Source organism: Copadichromis virginalis, linkage group LG18, assembly GCF_057382275.1.
Source record: "Copadichromis virginalis isolate Kocher_CV1m ecotype Utaka linkage group LG18, C_Virginalis_male_GT1.1, whole genome shotgun sequence".
NCBI lineage: Eukaryota > Metazoa > Chordata > Actinopteri > Cichliformes > Cichlidae > Copadichromis > Copadichromis virginalis.
In genome coordinates this window covers 27966167-27987967 of record NC_140635.1, presented here as the reverse complement: position 1 = coordinate 27987967, position 21801 = coordinate 27966167, and the positions used below count along the sequence as shown (strand labels likewise).

At 41.5% G+C, this 21801-nt stretch overlaps 2 protein-coding genes across 2 annotated transcripts; both read right to left on the bottom strand.

The window, feature by feature from the left end:
* Window positions 1-240: 240 nt before the first annotated feature.
* On the bottom strand, window positions 241-5651 carry LOC146688162 (transferrin receptor protein 1-like). Its single transcript, XM_085439152.1, has 16 exons — window positions 5456-5651; window positions 5163-5349; window positions 4847-5072; window positions 4645-4767; window positions 4119-4214; window positions 3652-3791; window positions 3402-3553; window positions 3194-3313; window positions 2967-3052; window positions 2566-2629; window positions 2046-2113; window positions 1880-1944; window positions 1673-1766; window positions 1338-1559; window positions 920-1078; window positions 241-637 (listed from the first exon to the last, which is right to left on the bottom strand). The coding sequence occupies exons 1-16, from the start codon at window positions 5634-5636 to the stop codon at window positions 395-397; spliced, it is 2226 nt and encodes a 741-aa protein (XP_085295278.1). The 5' UTR covers window positions 5637-5651; the 3' UTR covers window positions 241-394.
* Window positions 5652-9382: 3731 nt separating this feature from the next.
* Window positions 9383-21791, bottom strand: LOC146688161 (transferrin receptor protein 1-like). The gene is made up of 18 exons (XM_085438318.1): window positions 21672-21791; window positions 17582-17631; window positions 16839-17076; window positions 16338-16524; window positions 16014-16239; window positions 15812-15934; window positions 15263-15358; window positions 14851-14990; window positions 14601-14752; window positions 14393-14512; window positions 14166-14251; window positions 13760-13823; window positions 13241-13308; window positions 13075-13139; window positions 12868-12961; window positions 12533-12754; window positions 12118-12276; window positions 9383-11836 (listed from the first exon to the last, which is right to left on the bottom strand). Exons 2-18 carry the CDS (start codon window positions 17612-17614, stop codon window positions 11594-11596), a joined length of 2316 nt encoding a protein of 771 aa, XP_085294444.1. The 5' UTR covers window positions 17615-17631; window positions 21672-21791; the 3' UTR covers window positions 9383-11593.
* Between the last annotated feature and the right edge of the window lie 10 nt (window positions 21792-21801).

Sequence of the window (21801 nt, the reverse complement as noted above, 5' to 3'; positions counted from 1 at the left end):
TTGCGTTGTTTTGTTGTTGTTGTTGTTGTTGTTTTTATTTTTAATGCCGCTGATTATTGCAAATCTTTATACACTGGTGCTTCTGTAAAAATCAATCGGAAATTTCTGTATCTATCACAGTATGAGATATTTTAGCTAGTGATAAAAAAAAATAAAGCTCAGGTTTGAACACCGCAGCAGCAATAGTAGAACAAAAAAAAACAGTTTTCCTCATGGTAAACTATAGAAAGTCATTGACTTATTGTCATCATACGCCGCTTTTAACAAATGAACATTGTGAAAACAATATGATGACTTAGTAGATATCCACTGAAAACGTGGTGATTAATCACAACAGCACTGCCTGTTGTAATAAGAGGGCCAAACCATGAACAAGGGAGGGAAAAGGACTTTTCTAGATTTCATTATCCAGAGACCAGATGTCCCCTGCTAGGGAGTTGGCACAGGTCTGAATGGTCCAGGTCGCCTGGGCAAACTGGTTGCGGAACAGCTCGGCGTCTGCGTCGGGGTCGGCAGTCGTCAAAGAGTCGAGGTGGTTGGTCAGAGCTTTGAGGGTGTGGGGACCGGAGCCCAGCAGGATGTGACGGAAGGGGCTGTCTCTGGGAGAAACGTAGGGTGACAGGAAGTTCCTTTCCACCTATAGCAAGAAGACGGACATCATGAAAGAGCTGGATAAAAACCAACGTTATCAACAAATTTATTGGACAGTCCCGTCCTTTGAAAAGCAGAAAGCAGACACTGAAGACTACCTACATCAACTATTACACTTGACTGTGATTAAAATGTGATGTATCCCACTTAATATACGATCCAAAGGTAGCTAAACCAACACTAAAGTTGTAATTTCAGCTAATCAAAAGCAGAGGTGGCAGCTTGTGAAATCAACTAAACTTGATAGACTGAGTTTTTTCCCCCTTACCGTCATGATGCGGTCATTGATCACGCGGCACATCTCGATGTCCTCCAGGTCGCTGTTCTGGATGTCGGCTGCCAGCGCGCTAGAGGCACGGCTGTAGGAGCCAGAGGCCATGATCAACCACCGCACTGTCAGAACTTTGGGCAACAGCTGGGGCTGCATCTGCAAGCACACAAACATGCAGGGATGACTTTTCTCCCTCAAACTCGAGTTAGTAAGCTGGACATTCAAGACCTGAACACAGCTTTGTCTTCTATGATGAGAGGAGTAACCAGGCAAAAAAAAAAACTGATTCAAAACTGATCATTTAAGTTGAGTGATGAAAAACACGACAACAGTCAAGTTGCTCCTGATTTCTGCAGCCCTGCTCTCAACAAGGTAAATACTATCTTCTTTTACAAGGACACTGGTGAGCACTCACCCTCTGAACAGCCTTGACCTTCCCATTAATCTGAACCACGTGGCTGCGTATGAGCTGGTTGTACTTCTTCAGGTCCATCTGCAGCAGGTGGTCATGGACCAGCCTCAGTGCTATGTGACCTGCAAACTGGCCCGCTCTCACAGCCAGCTGAGGAACCTGGCTGGCTGTGACAGAGTTCAGGTTTTCTCGGGTGTCCAGGTTTGTGCCAAAGTGCGGGTAGTCCTGAGGAGGCACACAGGATGTTTTAAGAATTACTCTCAGATCTACAAAGTTGGCATTAGTTAAAAGAGTTCAGAAACTATTTAAGAACTTGTAGTACAGAAGAATTCACTTACTGAACTTCCAGAGTGGAATCTGAAAGCGACTGAGGGAATGCCGGAGAAGGCGAGGAAAGGATACGCAGCACTGTCCATCCTCAGAGGCTCCAGACTTCAAAATCAAACACAAAAAAGAAGAGTGAGAATGACAGCCTACTTTCAAACAAGAAGGCTGTGATAATCATCACTGGCTATACTTTGTTATCTTTAATTAGACGGACTCACATAGCAGACTCCCAGTTGTTCTTTCCAAACTGAGAAAGAAGAGACTTGTCCTTGTCATAGTTCACCTAAGAAGAAAACAAATACTTTGATTAAACTCTTGTTTTATTTTACAAATAAAACTGACCAACAGAATTATTTCTGCAGAAGAGATCAGCTGTGGAGTTACCTCTTTCAGAGCGTTTTGGACCAGGCTGTGCAGCAACGGGCTGGCTGCTACTTTAAACCCATTCTGCCCTAGAATAACAAGACCACTAATATTTAGTTATCCTCAAACATAAGCAGTGTTGGTCAAGTTACTTGAAAAAAGTAATCAGTAACTAATTACTGATTACTTCCCCCCAAAAATAATCCCGTTACTTTACTGATTACTTATTTTCAAAAGTAATTAATTACTTAGTTACTTTTTAAAAACACGATTTACAACCTGAATAGGTGATAAAGCGATAGATCTTTCAGCCCAATTCTACTTTTTCTGCATAATTCATCATACAAAATGTAATCAAATGGAAAAGTCTCTTTTTAAAACTTGTTTTATTAGTTTTAATCTTTTAACTTTATGCATCAAGCAAAAATTTAATTATATGCACCATTCTCTGACTGGAAGAAATTTCTTTAATATTTAAACCTATTTTCTGCACATTCCAGCTTCATGAGTACAAGAAGTCTGCATCCATGGCAACCAATACCTGTCACAATGCCGTCCAGGTTGATGTAGGTGAATGCTTTCATGCTCAGAGAGGACAGATAACCCTGGAACAAAGAAATATCCAATATATGAATGAGACTGAGCACAATCACTAATAATTATCCTCCTCAGAATAAGTCTATTCATTTACGTCTTCTTTAATGGGCATTTGTTTTTGGTCTACATCTTTTGACTTATTTGAGCTATCCTAAAAAGAAATCCTGATGTACGAAGTAGAAAACATCCTGGGCTTTCCATTGATATCTCATGCATTTTGGGGGGGGGGGTCTCTTTTAGCACCAAAGATGAAGGAAATCGCAAAAAAAGTACAATGAGAAGATTTATTTTTGTTGAGTAAAAGAAAAATGCAGCTAATCTGAACCTTTGCCATGCACTTCTTACCTCCAACCACTCGGTGGCGCCAACACTCCCATACTCTCCCGCACTCCAGCTCGCAAACACAATACTCCTCCTCGGTTTGAATCCATCTATCAAAGTGGAAACACAATTAATCAAACTCATGAAGCCAGCATGTTCTTTAGCTGCTCAGTATCTGACGTGAAGTGTACGTCCAGGAACATTTTATTTGGAAATTAAAAACCAAACATCAGCTGCCGACAGTTGCTCACCGTTCTCCACCATGTCAGAGATGGAACGCGCCAGCTCTACGAGGACGCTGGTGCCCACGGTTGATGCTCCAAAGCCCGGGCCCCACGCATCCCTCTGGGCCCCAATGACCACGTATCGATCTGCAGACGGTCACAGGACATTCATCACTCGCATCGTTTCCATATTTCCTGATCACAGGATCTCTCTCATTACTCATCTTTGCTGTACCTGCATCCACAAAGCCTTTGATGACCCCAAAGAAATTATTTATCCTTTTCTCAGTAAGGACATTGTTGACTTCCACAGTAATAACATCGCTCTCATCTCCGAGTCTATTGATGCTCCCCCAACCATTTGGCTGAGGTCTACCCCCGAGCTGCCTGTGGGATGCAGACAAACATCAACCCTTTATTGATGCCCTGTTTATTACAAGCTTCAACCATCTTTCTGATACCAGTATGATGTTTGTGAGTCTTACCTCAGAATGTTCATTCCCATGCCTGTTGTGATAGTCTGAGCCAAAATATTTGGCAGGCCTGAAGACTGCACAGGTGGAAACTGGGTGTGGTTGAAGGAGGGGAAGCCTGGGGTGTAGGGATCCCCAGAGCCCATGTGGACCTGTGGGAATCAGACAGATGAAAAGATGATCTTAGAGTGGATCATGACATCTTTTCAAAGGTAGCTTTAATCAAACTAAACACATGAACCCCATTATTATTGTGGTTATCATTTAGATTATTGCACTGGTAGAGGAAGCACAACTACTTCCTCTTATGAACAGTGCTAGGTTTACATGCACTTCACAACATGTGTATTGTCGACATGTCAAACATCTGTCCTCTCATTTCATATTTAAACAACAGTCTTCACCTTTCCTTCAGTGTACTCATCTGAGTATTTTTCCAGGTGATTTACACCTGAGGAGTAAAAACTGTCTTCACTCACATGTCCAAAGAGTGGAGTGCTCTCGCCGATCGAGTAATCAGCAGGGTCTGGGTAGATCAGCACAGCAGAGGCGTTCACTTTGGCTGCATTGGCTACCTATAAGCAGAGAAACAAGGCAATGGGAAGCTAAGTTCACCAACAGTAAAATTATTCGAATGAATCACATAATATAAAACGAAGTTTCATGGTAAAAACATAATTTCTTCTGCGATGAATAAAGTATGATTCTGATTCAGTTGGGGAGAAAGAGGATGAGATGGAGATGACAAAGGAGAATGCAGTGATGGAGGAGGCAGATGAAGGAAAGGAGGAGAAAGATTATGAGAAAAGTATGAAAATATAAATCTGCAGATCTTAAAAGGTCATATAGTTCGGAAGGTCTCGCCTGTACAGAAACACACACACGAAAATTCTAATGGAATTCTACTGAAGGTTAAGAACAGAGGACATCTACAAATATTGACAAGTACCACAGGGAATAAAGTCTCGTTCAAATGATGTTCCACCTTATTTTGAAACCACCCACCTTCTCAGCAAAGCTGATTTTTCCAGCTCTGACCAGCATCACCCTGTTATTCATGTCGATGTTCATGTCCTTTAACTGCCTCAGGTCATCTTCCTGTCCATAATGGGCATACAGCACTGCACCCTGGAGCCATCAGAAACAGAAATGTCACTGCAAGTGTCACTGTACATTTCTCCTACTCATAATTTAGCCTTCTGATTACCCTTGCTGTTCCACTGGCGCTGTAGGACAGGAAACCCGTTGGACGTTCCTCTGATCCGTTCTTGAAAACTATTCTGTTGTATCCAGATGCTGGGGGGTCCTGAACCTTGACAAAGTGCTCATCAGTCCAGGTCTTCATGCCGTACTCCTTAAACTTTGTTATCACCTTGTTCCCCAGATCTTCATCACCAGGAGAACCAGCCCGGTGGTTGCTACTGGTCAGCTGACTGTGACAGGGAAAACAAAAACGGGTTACTTATTATTAAAAATACAACACACATAACAAAATGTGTGCAGTGCATGGAGCCTCTATTCACCCAAGGACAGCGTCCATACTGGATGTAGTCAGTTTTTCAGCAAGAAGCTTTTTCACATCATCCCAGTCCATGAGGGGAGCAGCACCGGTCTCATGGGCGACAGAAACGTCTTCATAGCGGAGAGCAGAGGTTGCACAGGTGGGAGCCAAATCCTTATTCCGATGGACCAGGTAGCCAATCAAATAGCCTGAAAGTGGCAGTGATTCCAGATAAGGGATGGGAACAGATCAACTGAATTAAGTGACTCAACTGACTACAAAACCACAGCTTCCTCTTTTAACTTGCTTTCTTACCGAAGATGAAGACGAGGATGATAGCAGCTGCTATGAAGCAGAGGACTTTGGGTGTACATCTACATTTTTGAGGGACGTATTGTTTGCGGCTTGACTTGTGATTGAGGTGATCTCCAACCTCAAACGGCTCATTTATGCCAGATGACTCTATAATCTCCACACGCCTGGTGTCATCTTCCATATTCTGGGTAGGTCGAATCATGTGTAGAAGTGTGGTTTACTGTTAAACTGACAAAAACAAAAAATCATGGTAATCAGAATATATCACTTCTGTATTTTCCAAACGACATCATAAGTCATAAGGCCAGCTTATGATTTCCCACGCTGTGAAAAAAGTAATTTTCCTTCTTCATAAACATGCCTCTAACAAATAACTCATCATTTAAATGCATTTTTGCTGTGTTAAAATCAGATGACAGGCTCTCAAAAACTATGAACACAGGAAAGCTGTCTCCTTTCACTTTCACAATCATCTACTCTTTCTAGCCCTACTTTCACCTTCCCAGTCTTTTTCTTGAGGTAACTTGTCTCTTAACCTGCATATATTTCCTGTGTGCTCAAAACACATCACAGATAATGATGTATGAGAAAACCATCCAAAAAAATATTTGCTTGAATAGTGGAAAATAAAGCAGAAAGATAATTCAATTCAATTCAATTTGATATAAAACAGCATCATATCAACAATTTGTCAAACAGTCTCCTCAAGAGTTAATAAACTGAACTTACTATTTGAGATTCCCGAGAGCCTAAAAAAGGTGGATGGTCACCGTCTTTGGTGGCAAAAAGAAAGTGGGGATCTGCTTCCTGATTTGTTGTATATTAAAAGAGGAGGTGGTGGGCAGGGAAGGACCTTTTTACTCTTTCTGTTCTCCAGAATTGCAAAAAGCTCCATTTCAGTTTTTACCGAAATGAAACTTGTCTTTCAGGTTTTTAATCTCCTTAGTCAAGTTTAACTGTAGATTAATAGTTATCAGACACTGCGTGTGACTAGAATTGGCCAGGAATCTAAACAAGACGGGCTAAAATACACATTCAGGGGAAATTACCCAGCAAACAACAGAACTACCAGTAAAGTGTTTTTGTTCATTTGTAGACTTTGTCTCAGTGAACTTAACTGAAACCCTGACATTGTCTCCCTGCTCACAATGATTTGCGGTATGACTGCAAAAGGTGAACCATAGAGGGAAGAATGCTGGTGTCGTTTCCATGTAGAATAAGGATCTAGCGAGAGCGTAACAAAGTAAGAACTATAAATCAGATAACTGCTGTGGGGGGATTAAATTTCCATATAATGGCATTCAGAATTTCAGGTAAAAAAAAAAGGTCAGATTTCAAACTGCTATTATTTTTGAAATAATTTGATATTAATTGAGTAACACTGTGAAGGTGTATACTTTTCACTTAAAGTAAAATTAAAAACCAGATTGACCTAATATTGAATGAGTAAGACGGTGAGAGTGTGTGCTGTTGATCTAAAGTGAAATGAGTCCGTGGAAACACGAGGTTTCCTTATAATGGCATTCTGAATGTGAAGAAAAAACTGCACTTATGACATTTCAGCAGACTTTTAATTTGAAATTCAACAACAAAGTGATGTGATACTGACTGGGTAACACTGTAATGGTGTAAACTTGACCTAAAGTGAAATTAGTCTGTATGCTTGTAATGGCTGTACATGCATTTTAAAAGACGGACCATTTTCTTCTACTTATCCAATTCAGGGTCGCAGGGGGCTGGAGCCTATCGCCGCTGTCATGGGGTGAGAGGCAGGTTACACCCTGGAAAGGTCAAGGATTAGGGCCACTCACTTTTTTTCTCAGTGAATTCTGAAAAACCTCAGAAATGCCAAGAAATGTCAGAATTGTGAGATTAGTGTGAGAATTCTGACTTTTTGTTTTCAGAATAGTGAAAAGAAAAAACAAAGTTTTCTTCAGCTCTAACCGTCTTCAATGGTACTGGGTACATTCTCAAATGCTTATTTTTTCTCAGGACATTTGAGGCCACCAAACACTCGTTGATAATCTCCTAATCAGAGAATGGGCTGCAGTTTTTGGTCATTTTATCCAGCTCTATCCTGGGACATAGACTTGAGTAAATTAATGCATAAAGTCTGTTTTTTGTTCAAACTCTGCTTTCTGCATCTCTGTTGTTTTTCATGCAAGTTGTGCATTGGCTGGCACACAAGTAGGTAGGTCAATCACCAAAAGCAGTGGCCTTAAAAAACAGAGCTACAAAGTTTTTCTGGAATTTCCCTTAAAAAAGTAAATAAACAAAAATAAAATGGAAAAAAAGAATTTTACAAAAAAAAAACCAAACAGTGAGTTGGTACACTTCTTTAATAAAAAGGTAAGGAACAACCAAAGTGTCGCACATGGCCTGGGGTCAGCACAACGCACAGGCAGGCTTTTTCCAACTGATTGGCTGCTGCTTACAGACAAAAAGGTTTAACAGCAGGTGGTGGGGCTGCTGTGTAGCTAAGCTGCTGCTCTCAGTGACATCATACAGAGCCAAAAGTAGAGCCTCTGCTGACAATCAGAGGTGGGTAGAGCAGCCAAAAATTGTACTCCAGTAAAAGTAGCACTACCTTAACATAGTTTTATTCAAGTAAAAGTAAAAAGCAGCCATCCAAGAAATTACTCATGTAAGAGTAAAACGGTATTTATTTAAAAAAAGGCTACTTGAATATTGAGTAACTGATCATAACATCTGATTTAATATAAAAAAAAAAATTAGATAATCAGACAAGAACAACGTTTAAAATACCAAAATTTGCACTAAAGACAGAAAAAGAAATGTATATAAATAACATGATTACAAAACAATAAATCTAAGAAGAAACACTTTTCCAAATCATTATTAAACGAATATTTACAGAAGGTAATATAAATATATTGTCAGGATGAGGTCGTGGACGAAAGAAGGAGGACCCAAACGCTGGACTCACAGGTAGGTGAAGATTGGTGTTTTATTGTCAACGGAGTGAACAAACAGAACAGAAGTAGGAAACGGCTGGCCGGCTGGACGACTGACTGAATGGATGAATGAAAGACTGACTGACAACTGACCGGCTGACCTGACGGAACTGAACAGAGGACAACCTAACAGCGGCGAGAACAACATCACAATAACATCAATGACACGACATTGGACTGGTTGAACTGAGGGACATAAATACACAGGCTGAGTGATGAGAGATTAGAACCTGGTGAGTACACAGCTGAACATAATGACCTAATGATAAACGGGAAGAGGACGGAACATAATGCACATGGACCAAGGCTAACACAATAAAACAGGAGGTGAAGCAGACAGAATATAAACAGTGAACATGAACTAAGAATACTGGGTCAAAGACCCAGAAACCCTGACATATATGGTGTTGCTTTGCCTCTCCAAATGGCACAACAGGCTCAGCAGATAGAATAACATTAAAACAACAAACCTTATGTACAAACAAGAAGTGTCATTTCAACATAAACTGTAGGTTTGTGTCTGTGTCTCATGCATTTTTGGTTAAAACATGTTTATTATTCCTTTACTGAAGTTATTCACACTGAGTAGAATGGCCAGAATTATTTCTCAAGAGTAGTGATACTTCATAATAATATTACTCAAGTAAAACTACTCAAAGTTACTTTTTGGAAAAAAGTAAATGTAATTGGTTACTACCCACCTCTGATAAGACAAGAGAAACCCTCATTGGGGGAGTTAGAGACTGAAGAGGACGCCAGATGACCACGAGAACCATGATCACCAGCACCATTAAGCAAGGCACCGAATAATGAAAAAGGTCACTGGTAGTTTTGTTTTAAGAACTAAAGCAATAAGCTAATGTACAATACAGTGCCAAATTTTATTAGTAGCCTAACAAACAAGACAAAGTGTCCATGTTATTGAGAATGAATAATGAAACTAAGACTCCAATAGCTGTGATTGTTTATTGCAGCAATGAAACAAAACAACTGAAATAAAGCAAAGCAAATGTGCGCACAGTTTGAGAGAAAGGAAAAAGAACAAAGAAAAGAAAACCACGCACAATAATAATCGAGCATTTTCAAACATTCTTTAACAAGGGTTACATTTTCCCCCTTTGATCCAAAACTCATCTGCTAATTCTTACAAGCCAGTGCTGAAAATGGAGTTGCAATTTCTAGAACCTGCCTCATTATAAACCAACAGGATTAAGGTAAAATCACTCAAATGACGAATGGTTATTGCATCATGTTAACAAGTTTGATGAACTACAATCAGTCAGATGGGTTTTGGACAGAATCCTGCTTTCAGTCATTTGAAATGGACTCGCATCCATTTGTTTTCTGTCTAGCAACTCTGTTTTAACACCAGTTTGATTCTTAGAAAACAGGAAAAAATAAATAAACTGAACCCTGATACATGAAAACGAAACAATCCAAGTATTCGTCAGCTCAGAAACAAAAGAAGAGGCACAAGGAAATCTCAGTGAATTCATCAAAAGAGAAGGTACAATGAACTTTAATTCATTAGACTAACTCCATAACACAGAGTGGGGGCTGATTATGGAGACACGCTGTTGTAACCACATTACACATTTGTGCTTTCCTTAAAGCAAAGACACCTTCCATATGCAAAGAAAAGACCAGAGCAGACCAGCGTTCGCTTCAAAACAGACCGTCTCGCTAAAAACAAGCACATCAGCTGCTTGGCCTCACTAATGACACAGACACTGATCTGTGATCAGGTGCTCTGGGTGCCAACCTGCCTGTCTAGAGAGGAACGCTGAAGAAGTCAGCTTGGAACGCCAGATGGGATTGCAAAGATGCAAACGTGTGCGATGTGTAGCTTTGTACTGTATATACACATTATGGGAAACACTGTCCCCGATAATAAAAAACATCCACCCCTACAGTGAAATATGGAGGGCACTGCCTCCGATACGGCACACACTGGTAGGCAAAAACTACCTTCAGTTTTTCACATTATGGAAATCACTGCTCCCGATAATGCCATCAAGATGAGAAGTGTACATGCACCAAAGGACAGGTACGGGTAAATATTGTCAGGTGTGATGTGTGAGCTGGCATTGCTCAGAGACCAGTTCAGTGTCAGTTGACAGAGGGGAAAGAAAAACTGTTGTGTACCAGCTGTCGGTGCACATGTACACTTCTTTTAGCAGATGCTGCTTTTGTCATTTCGACAGTATAACTGTCATAATTATGGAAGACACTGCCCCCGATAATTATACTTTTTTTATATAAAACGTGAATAAAAACTATTTATAGTGAACCCTGCCACTGATAAATAAATAACACAATAAATAAACATACGGTTTCTGTTTCAGTGCCACATGGTTGAGGACCTTTTCCCCTGCTTTGACAGGTCTGCACAGATTAGCTCCAAAGCCAAAAAAATGTGTTTCGTATTTGATTCAGACCATTTTTTTAAAAATTCAATTCTTGCATATAATTAAAACTTTCCCCCATTTAAAGTAGCCGATTATTCCAAATCTGTGTGCACTGTTGCTGCTGCATGCTGTAAATCAATCTGCACTTCTTTCAGCAGCTGCATCTATTTTCTGACTTGAGTTGTGTAGCAGAATCAGCACAGTATGGGATATTTTAGCTACCAATAGAAACCAGCTCAGGTTTGAACACCAAGCCGCAGCAGCAGTAGCAGAAATACCAGCAGTTTGCCTCGTGGTAAACAAATACAAAGTCATTAGCTTATTGTTATCATACTGCGGTCTAAAGATCTGAGCTGGCAAACACAGTCTTTACTGTGATTCTGACCTGATACTGTTCTGGAATTAAAGAAAAAAAAATCCAACTCATTCAGAGGTAACACCAATTTAAAGTAGTACTTCCACATAACATTTGTTGACATTACTAGCACCATGTGATTTAAGACTGTGATAACTAAATACCACATGTTCAAATTCAAGATTCTTAGAGGGTTAAGTCCTTTTAAGGCAGAAGGCTTACAAACCACTTTGCAACATGTTTGGCTTTAAGAGAATTTTAGATAAAAGGAAAATGAACATCGTGGAAATGATATGATGACTTTGTAGATATCTGCTGAAAACGTGGTGATTAATCACAACAGCACTGCCTGTTGTAATAAGAGGGCCAAACCATGAACAAGGGAGGGAAAAGGACTTTTCTAGATTTCATTATCCAGAGACCAGATGTCCCCTGCTAGGGAGTTGGCACAGGTCTGAATGGTCCAGGTCGCCTGGGCAAACTGGTTGCGGAACAGCTCGGCGTCTGCGTCGGGGTCGGCAGTCGTCAAAGAGTCGAGGTGGTTGGTCAGAGCTTTGAGGGTGTGGTTACCAGAGCCCAGCAGGATGTGACGGAAGGGGCTGTCTCTGGGAGAAACGTAGGGTGACAGGAAGTTCCTTTCCACCTATAGCAAGAAGACGGACATCATGAAAGAGCTGGATAAAAACCAACGTTATCAAAAAATTTATTGGACAGTCCCGTCCTTTGAAAAGCAGAAAGCAGACACTGAACACTACCTACATCAACTATTACACTTGACTGTGATTAAAATGTGATGCATCCCATTTAATATACGATCCAAAGGTAGCTAAACCAACACTAAAGTTGTAATTTCAGCTCATCAAAAGCAGAGGTGGCAGCTTGTGAAATCAACTAAACTTGATGGGCTGAGTTTTTTCCCCTTACCGTCATGATGCGGTCATTGATCACGCGGCACATCTCGATGTCCTCCAGGTCACTGTTCTGGATGTCGGCTGCCAGCGCGCTAGAGGCACGGCTGTAGGAGCCAGAGGCCATGATCAACCACCGCACTGTCAGAGCTTTGGGCAACAGCTGGGGCTGCATCTGCAAGCACACAAACATGCAGGGATGACTTTTCTCCCACAAACTCGAGTTAGTAAGCTGGACATTCAAGACCTGACCACAGCTTTGTCTTCTATGATGAGAGGAGTAACCAGGCAAAACAAACTGATTCAAAACTGATCATTTAAGTTGAGTGATGAAAAACACGACAACAGTCAAGTTGCTCCTGATTTCTGCAGCCCTGCTCTCAACAAGGTAAATACTATCTTCATTTACAAGGACACTGGTGAGCACTCACCCTCTGAACAGCCTTGACCTTCCCATTAATCTGAACCACGTGGCTGCGTATGAGCTGGTTGTACTTCTTCAGGTCCATCTGCAGCAGGTGGTCATGGACCAGCCTCAGTGCTATGTGACCTGCAAACTGGCCCGCTCTCACAGCCAGCTGAGGAACCTGGCTGGCTGTGACAGAGTTCAGGTTTTCTCGGGTGTCCAGGATTGTGCCAAAGTGCGGGTAGTCCTGAGGAGGCACACAGGATGTTTTAAGAACTACTCTCAGATCTACAAAGTTGGCATTAGTTAAAAGAGTTCAGAAACTATTTAAGAACTTGTAGTACAGAAGAATTCACTTACTGAACTTCCAGAGTGGAATCTGAAAGCGACTGAGGGAATGCCGGAGAAGGCGAGGAAAGGATACGCAGCACTGTCCATCCTCAGAGGCTCCAGACTTCAAAATCAAACGCAAAAAAGAAGAGTGAGAATGACAGCCTACTTTCAAACAAGAAGGCTGTGATAATCATCACTGGCTGTACTTTGTTATCTTTAATTAGACGGACTCACATAGCAGACTCCCAGTTGTTCTTTCCAAACTGAGAAAGAAAAGACTTGTCCTTGTCATAGTTCACCTAAGAAGAAAACAAATACTTTGATTAAACTCTTGTTTTATTTTACGAATAAAACTGACCAACAGAATTATTTCTGCAGAAGAGATCAGCTGTGGAGTTACCTCTTTCAGAGCGTTTTGGACCAGGCTGTGCAGCAACGGGCTGGCTGCTACTTTAAACCCATTCTGCCCTAGAATAACAAGACCACTAATATTTAGTTATCCTGAAACATAAGTGATGCTTTTTGCATGTGTATGTAAAAGTTTGACATTAAACAGCTTCATGGGTAAATGGTAAATGGCCTGTATTTGTATAGCACTTTACTAGTCCCCAAGGACCCCAAAGCGCTTCACATATCCAGTCATCCACCCATTCACACACTGGTGATGGCAAGCTACATTGTAGCCACAGCCACCCTGGGGCGCACTGACAGAGGCGAGGCTGCCAGACACTGGCGCCACCGGGCCCTCTGACCACCACCAGTAGGCAACGGGTGAAGTGTCTTGCCCAAGGACACAACGACCGAGACTGTCCAAGCCAGGGCTCAAACCGGCAACCTTCCAATTACAAGGCGAACTCCCAACTCTTGAGCCACAATCGCCCCAGGGGTACAAGAAGTCTGCATCCATGGCAACCAATACCTGTCACAATGCCGTCCAGGTTGATGTAGGTGAATGCTTTCATGCTCAGAGAGGACAGATAACCCTGGAACAAAGAAATATCCAATATATGAATGAGACTGAGCACAATCACTAATAATTATCCTCCTCAGAATAAGTCTATTCATTTACGTCTTCTTTAATGGGCATTTGTTTTTGGTCTACATCTTTTGACTTATTTGAGCTATCCTAAAAAGAAATCCTGATGTACGAAGTAGAAAACATCCTGGGCTTTCCATTGATATCTCATGCATTTTTTGGGGGGGGGTCTCTTTTAGCACCAAAGATGAAGGAAATCGCAAAAAAAAAAAAGTACAATGAGAAGATTTATTTTTGTTGAGTAAAAGAAAAATGCAGCTAATCTGAACCTTTGCCATGCACTTCTTACCTCCAACCACTCGGTGGCGCCAACACTCCCATACTCTCCCGCACTCCAGCTCGCAAACACAATACTCCTCCTCGGTTTGAATCCATCTATCAAAGTGGAAACACAATTAATCAAACTCATGAAGCCAGCATGTTCTTTAGCTGCTCAGTATCTGACGTGAAGTGTACATCCAGGATCATTTTATTTGGAAATTAAAAACCAAACATCAGCTGCCGACAGGTGCTCACCGTTCTCCACCATGTCAGAGATGGAACGCGCCAGCTCGACGAGGACGCTGGTGCCCACGGTTGATGCTCCAAAGCCCGGGCCCCACGCATCCCTCTGGGCCCCAATGACCACGTATCGATCTGCAGACGGTCACAGGACATTCATCACTCGCATCGTTTCCATATTTCCTGATCACAGGATCTCTCTCATTATTCATCTTTGCTGTACCTGCATCCACAAAGCCTTTGATGACCCCAAAGACATTATTTATCCTTTTCTCAGTAAGGACATTGTTGACTTCCACAGTAATAACATCGCTCTCATCTCCGAGTCTATTGATGCTCCCCCAACCATTTGGCTGAGTTCTACCCCCGAGCTGCCTGTGGGATGCAGACAAACATCAACCCTTTATTGATGCCCTGTTTATTACAAGCTTCAACCATCTTTCTGATACCAGTATGATGTTTGTGAGTCTTACCTCAGAATGTTCATTCCCATGCCTGTTGTGATAGTCTGAGCCAAAATATTTGGCAGGCCTGAAGACTGCACAGGTGGAAACTGGGTGTGGTTGAAGGAAGGGAAGCCTGGGGTGTAGGGATCCCCAGAGCCCATGTGGACCTGTGGGAATCAGACAGATGAAAAGATGATCTTAGAGTGGATCATGACATCTTTTCAAAGGTAGCTTTAATCAAACTAAACACATGAACCCCATTATTATTGTGGTTATCATTTAGATTATTGCACTGATAGATGAAGCGCAACTACTTCCTCTTATGAACAGTGCTAGGTTTACATGCACTTCACAACATGTGTATTGTCTACATGTCGAAAATCTGAGTGTTTTTTTCGAGGTGATTTACACCTGAGGAGTAAAAATTGTCTTCACTCACATGTCCAAAGAGTGGAGTGCTCTCGCCGATCGAGTAATCAGCAGGGTCTGGGTAGATCAGCACAGCAGAGGCGTTCACTTTGGCTGCATTGGCTACCTATAAGCAGAGAAACAAGGCAATGGGAAGCTAAGATCACCAACAGTAAAATTATTCGAATGAATCACATAATATAAAACGAAGTTTCATGGTAAAAAGGGGAAACGTGAGGCTTTGTTTACATAATTTCTTCTGCGATGAATAAAGTATGATTCTGATTCAGTTGGGGAGAAAGAGGATGAGATGGAGATGACAAAGGAGAATGCAGTGATGGAGGAGGCAGATGAAGGAAAGGAGGAGAAAGATTATGAGAAAAGTATGAAAATATAAATCTGCAGATCTTAAAAGGTCATATAGTTCGGAAGGTCTCGCCTGTACAGAAACACACACACGAAAATTCTAATGGAATTCTACTGAAGGTTAAGAACAGAGGACATCTACAAATATTGACAAGTACCACAGGGAATAAAGTCTCGTTCAAATGATGTTCCACCTTATTTTGAAACCACCCACCTTCTCAGCAAAGCTGATTTTTCCAGCTCTGACCAGCATCACCCTGTTATTCATGTCGATGTTCATGTCCTTTAACTGCCTCAAGTCATCTTCCTGTCCATAATGGGCATACAGCACTGCACCCTGGAGCCATCAGAAACAGAAATGTCACTGCAAGTGTCACTGTACATTTCTCCTACTCATAATTTAGCCTTCTGATTACCCTTGCTGTTCCACTGGCGCTGTAGGACAGGAAACCCGTTGGACGTTCCTCTGATCCGTTCTTGAAAACTATTCTGTTGTATCCAGATGCTGGGGGGTCCTGAACCTTGACAAAGTGCTCATCAGTCCAGGTCTTCATGCCGTACTCCTTAAACTTTGTTATCACCTTGTTCCCCAGATCTTCATCACCAGGAGAACCAGCCCGGTGGTTGCTACTGGTCAGCTGACTGTGACAGGGAAAACAAAAACGGGTTACTTATTGTTAAAAATACAACACACATAACAAAATGTGTGCAGTGCTGCAGTGCATGGAGCTTCTATTCACCCAAGGACAGCGTCCATACTGGATGTAGTCAGTTTTTCAGCAAGAAGCTTTTTCACATCATCCCAGTCCATGAGGGGAACAGCACCGGTCTCATGGGCGACAGAAACGTCTTCATAACGGAGAGCAGAGGTTGCACAGGTGGGAGCCAAATCCTTATTCCGATGGACCAGGTAGCCAATCAAATAGCCTGAAAGTGGCAGTGATTCCAGATAAGGGATGGGAACAGATCAACTGAATTAAGTGGTGCAAGCCAAACCCTGACTGAAGTGTCTCACTCAGATGACAACTCAAAGCTAAGCCATGTTTTTCCAGATAAAATGACACATGGTAAGTCCCCTCACCACACCCACACACGGAAAAATTATGTTAAAATAGCTGTCGGACAGTGAACTTCCACTTTTTCACAAGTAACACACAATCCAACGGGACAGATCCCCAAAGAACCACTCAAGTTATTGTGCACTAAATTAAAGAGAGTTTCTTCCTTCCTCCCTCTCTTACCGATGATGAAGATGAGGAAGATTGTAGCTGCCATAAAGCAGAGGTTCTTGGGTGTACGTCCAAACTTTTGAGCCACATAGGGTGTGCGATTTGAGTTGTGATTCAGGTGGCCGCCAACGCCATTTCCCCCAGTCTCCTCATCTATTTCAGATGACAGCTTCATCTCCACCTGACTGTTGTCACCCTCCATATTCTGGGTCAAGTTGAATCGTGTGTAGGAGTGGGGCTCCCCATTAAACTATCACAAATAGAAAAAGGGTAAGCAGATTAAATTATTTCAGTAACTCCCAAAGAACAGCAGTGGTTTGATTTCAGGATCTTTGCTTGGACTTACAAGAGGTAAAAGGTTTTTGCTTTTTTATGACCGAACAGAGATTTGACTGAAGAATAATTCTAGATCTCAATTTATAATAAGTGCTTTACAAACCCAAAGATCAGCTAACTGGTGGACTTTCCAGTTTCAGTGTGGCTAGCCAAACAAGAGGAACCACTCACTAATTAAAACAAAACTTAATTATGCAATTTAACAGTTTAACATTTCAATGCATTTCTGAATATGAAACAATTGCATTTATCAAGTTCTTCCTGTGTTTGTTCCCAAAATAGAATAAAAATTAAATTCTGGTCATGCAAGTTCTCATTTTTGCAATAACAGTCATTTCAGGTGTGGAAATGATGATGTCCCGTTTAGGATGAAAGCTTAAAGCAAAGCCTGTTATTGTTGGGTTTACACTTATACTTACAATCTTGGATATTGTTGACCTTGCTTGGTCCATTGTTGCTTCTCAGAATTCTAAAAAGATAAGGAAGAAGAAAATAAGTTAAACATTGCAGAGTTGGTGAATGCAGCCACAACTGAATCTATAAAGGGTAATGAACCAACCCTCTTCTTCACGTAGTGTGCGGCTTGAATTCTTTGTGCTTCAATTTCAGTTCCCTTACAGTGCGAGCAGTGTGTTACAGTTTTACTTGTGATGTCCAAACAATACATCCCCACCTCTTGTCTAAACATCCACAGGGCTTCCTATCTTACTAACTAGAAAAACAGTGCCGTTTCCAGGCACAAAAGGCCAGTGTCCGTCAAAAAACACCATCTGAGACCCCTGCAAACTCCAACTGAATGCAAGACCACTGATTTCCCACAAAATCGTATGCCAAACAAAGCAAGGTGTCAATTTAACAAAGCCAACAAGGTTCAAAATACAAGTTCTCTACATACAATCTTAAATACTGGAATTCTCAGCATGATAAAGAAGGACCTAAAAGCATAGCTTTTTGTCTTGCTATGCTTTACAAGGTAAAAAAAAAAAAAAAAAAAAAAAAACTGACCAAAATGTAACTGAACAGCTTTAAAATCCAAGAAGTGGAGTTCCTCTTCATAGGAACCACATGCAGACAATGTGAAACAATGCTGCAACATTCATACTGCAATCACAATTTCAGGGGAAGTTTCCCAACCATCAGCACACAAAGGATATTTGTTGATAAGCTATGGCCACATTACAGAAACATTTTGAATACACACATTTTGATTGCTTAACATTAACATTTTTTCCTGTATCAGAACAGGCCTTTGTGGGATTTGCTTATTTAAAAAATATATTTAAACAAATAAATAAATAAATAAATAAATAAAAATTGATGGCTCAACGTCTCTTCCATTAGCTGTGCCCTCAAGAACAAAAAGACCAAGCCATCTCAAATCTTGTCTCATCAAGAGTGGATCATTTTACTGTGTGAAAAGTTTAGAATCACAGGGTTAAATCACTATCACGGTCACTGAACTTTGGCCTGATTAAAAACACTGAAAACATTGTTTTGTTGACGCCGACTTGAAATCCACATGGTCCGAGAGTTGGCATACAAATAAATTGTGCAGTCGCGGGTTGATGCATTCTGTAATGGTATGGAAGTGTTTAATAATATAATGTGTGCTGTTCACACAAATCAGGAGAAATCCTATAATTATCCTTAGGACCGATTTGCAGCTACAGATGGGAGCTCGAGATGTCTAACTGGACAGTGCGTGTGGAAGGTCTGTGTGGGCAAATGCCAAGGGGACAAACAGGCGGGCGGGCAGGCTCGGTCTAATTTGCAGCAGAAGAACACGACCTTAATAGACTTCGATGGCAAGCTTCCAAGACAGAATAGATAAAAAGCTTAATATTTCCACAAAGCAAATGAAAGCACAGACAAGTTGGAACCTGCCCTCGGTCAAGTTGTTCAGGAAACACTTTTGTCTATTCTCAGCACTATGAGGTAACTTTAGAGCATGGCTTGGCAGGACTACCTAGACAACCTTCAGGGTAATAAACCAGAACCACACTGAAAAGCAGTAAAATCAGCTCTAAAAAGGACAACAAATGAGCAGCCTTATATTTTTCTTGCTCACAACTTTAAGTGTGACTGATGTGAGCTTTAGAAAGTAGAACTAGGCAAGGATTAGTCACCGTGTAAAGCTAATTGATCTCTAAGGTGGGTAGAGCCGTGTCTACAGCCGTACATACCAAGCATACCGGTTCTGAGCTAAGCCGATCCTTTAATCAGATTAGCTACTCTTTGAGACTTGGAAACATATGGATATTAATATTAAATAGAAATCAAGAATTCATATGTTCAATTTCAACAGCACTTTACTAAAAACAAGCGTTTTCACATCACAGGAGAAGCCCACTTCTGTACATCAGTTGCTGAACCATAACTATAGCCAAAAGGCACAAGCTGCATCACCGTTGAAGATGTTTTTGAACATGTGTGTGTGCCCAAGAGATAATGTGTGTGTGTCCCACCCTTCTGAGAAGGATACTGGCAGGCATGGTCCTCCACACCCCCCCCCCCCCCACACACACACACACCAAGCTGTAACAGGAGATATTTGCCCCCTGTGAGCCCATGATCAAGGTTATTAAAACAAGATCTGGAACAGCGAGCCACTCTCACCAGTTATTTTGTGTTTTTCCACAAAATACAACACAGCATTTTGTCTCTTTTTACAAGTTTATCTTCCCAAAAAACATTCAAGCTGTCAGACACAGCTCCTTATCGAGTATGCCTCAAGTTCAACCTTCAAGGACTGCACAGTCCTGCAAAAAATTGAAATGTCACTGTCAGGGTCAGAGAGGTGGAGTACAGTCTGGCTCTACAAATGCAACTTCCTCGTACAGAGTTCAGAACTGAACAAAACCCTTTGTCTGAAAAAAAAAGGGCTAACTGTTGCTTCATCATGAGGCACAATCTGGCAACAAGAACAGAGCTGTTGTAAAGATGAGGGTGATTGAGAAGGACAAAAAGCTTGGAACACACCAATGTTTTACACAATAACTGAACCAGTCACTCTCATTCACCAGATTAACCGACCATTTTAAAATTACTAGCCACTGCCACCTTAAATCTGACATAAGCATAACAACAGTCATTATGGGAATTAAAGCCCTCCTCCTGTGTGTCAAGGGATCTTTATGCAACTTGTCTGTTTATGTGTATTCAGCTTCCAAAAGAAAAGAAAAAAAATCCCAACAGTTATCTATTACTGGATCATTACTTAAAGCACAATTAGTTCATAAAATAATGTAATTACCACAATGCACTTGCACTACACCCCCTATGTTAATTACACATCCAAATACCACACAATTAGGTGGAAACCTCACCCAAGCACAGAGTTAACCTTAGCTGAAATAAAACCAGCATGTGAGAAACTTACCTGACCATTCACCAATGTACAGGAAATAACGCGCTTTATAGTTTAGACTGTATATATTGAAATATAGCTAAATGTTGCTTCCTAAGAGGAAAAGAACAACATGTGAGGTAAGCGGTGTATAGGAGTTATTGTAGAGTAGCAGATCATGTGATAGTCACACTGGGGGAAAAGCAGGGCAAGCAAATCCTTTTTTTAAGAAGTATTTTTAAACAGCAGGAAATTCTGAATTCAAACCATCAGAAGCGACACTGGATGACCTTGAATTTACTAAACAGAGATTTCAGGAGAGTTTTGTTTCCTGTTCACTTTCACTATTGTGGGTTCTACTCTAATACCGCAGCGTGTGTCTCTTCGGCACAATTTAGCCCTCTATACCTATATAACAGTACTACAGAGTACTGTCGGCAGTATTATATTAAAACTGCACCCATTAAGACAATGACAGCTCGCAGTTTACAGGGCTGTCAAGTTCACCCACTGCTGCTCCGAGAACTCATCCACAGCGAGAGCCAGCTTCACGTGTTTTATGTGAGACAATTTGTCACCTTTATTTAGACCAGCGAGTTAGATTATCTGAGAAGTTCCTGAAAATCTCCCAACCATGTGCATCTTCATTATCCTATATTTAGCCGCCAGTAGCTTGTGTGACAAGGTCAATGAGAAGGCTCGACACTGGCCCGGTTACCTCCACGTTACAGGAACGAGTCGTTACGAGGACCTGGCGTTAGCTTACACCGGAACAATACTCCGCAATGCTGGCTGAACGTGACAACCGGCCTGCTTCATTATGGCGCCCTGCAAGCTGCAGCGTGTAGCTCGCGAGACAAAGTGACAGGTGACGTTCGCGAAGACACCGGCTACCTACGTGCACGTGCTCGGATACGGAGCTAGCAAATTTGCTCAAAGTTTGACACATCAGTAAACTGAATATGAGATATATAAACATTTTAATACATCGCACTCTGAGGAAAGCGAAAGATGGCCATGTGCCATCTGCATCGAGTCTTATTTATTTTAACTACAATAAGCTTTAACACTTCCCCAGCTCGACTTGAAATAGTGTAGCTAGGCCTTCATTTTTTTTTATTTTTATTTTTTACTGTTATCGTTTCTTTTCTTTCAAAGCTCACCTTCTCCCCAGCACAACCCAACCTGAGTGACCTTCTGCTGTGTAACACGCGGTTCCTTCTTCGGTCGGCGCTCTTCCACCCTCCAGCCAGGAATTACGCTGCACTCACCAACTACCCCGCTTATTATTGG

What these genes read in the sequence shown, in the direction of transcription:
- LOC146688162 (XM_085439152.1), bottom strand. Translation starts at nt 5,636, where the DNA reads ATGGAAGATGACACCAGGCGTGTGGAGATTATAGAGTCATCTGGCATA. An exon ending in AACAACTGGGAGTCTGCTAT is followed by an intron (nt 1,767 to 1,879) that starts GTGAGTCCGTCT and finishes TTGATTTTGAAG; the next exon opens with TCTGGAGCCTCTGAGGATGG. An exon ending in AGGTCAAGGCTGTTCAGAGG is followed by an intron (nt 1,079 to 1,337) that starts GTGAGTGCTCAC and finishes GTGTGCTTGCAG; the next exon opens with ATGCAGCCCCAGCTGTTGCC.
- LOC146688161 (XM_085438318.1), bottom strand. Translation starts at nt 17,614, where the DNA reads ATGGACCAAGCAAGGTCAACAATATCCAAGATT. An exon ending in GCGCCAGTGGAACAGCAAGG is followed by an intron (nt 15,935 to 16,013) that starts GTAATCAGAAGG and finishes TGATGGCTCCAG; the next exon opens with GGTGCAGTGCTGTATGCCCA. An exon ending in GCGCCACCGAGTGGTTGGAG is followed by an intron (nt 13,824 to 14,165) that starts GTAAGAAGTGCA and finishes TCTTTGTTCCAG; the next exon opens with GGTTATCTGTCCTCTCTGAG.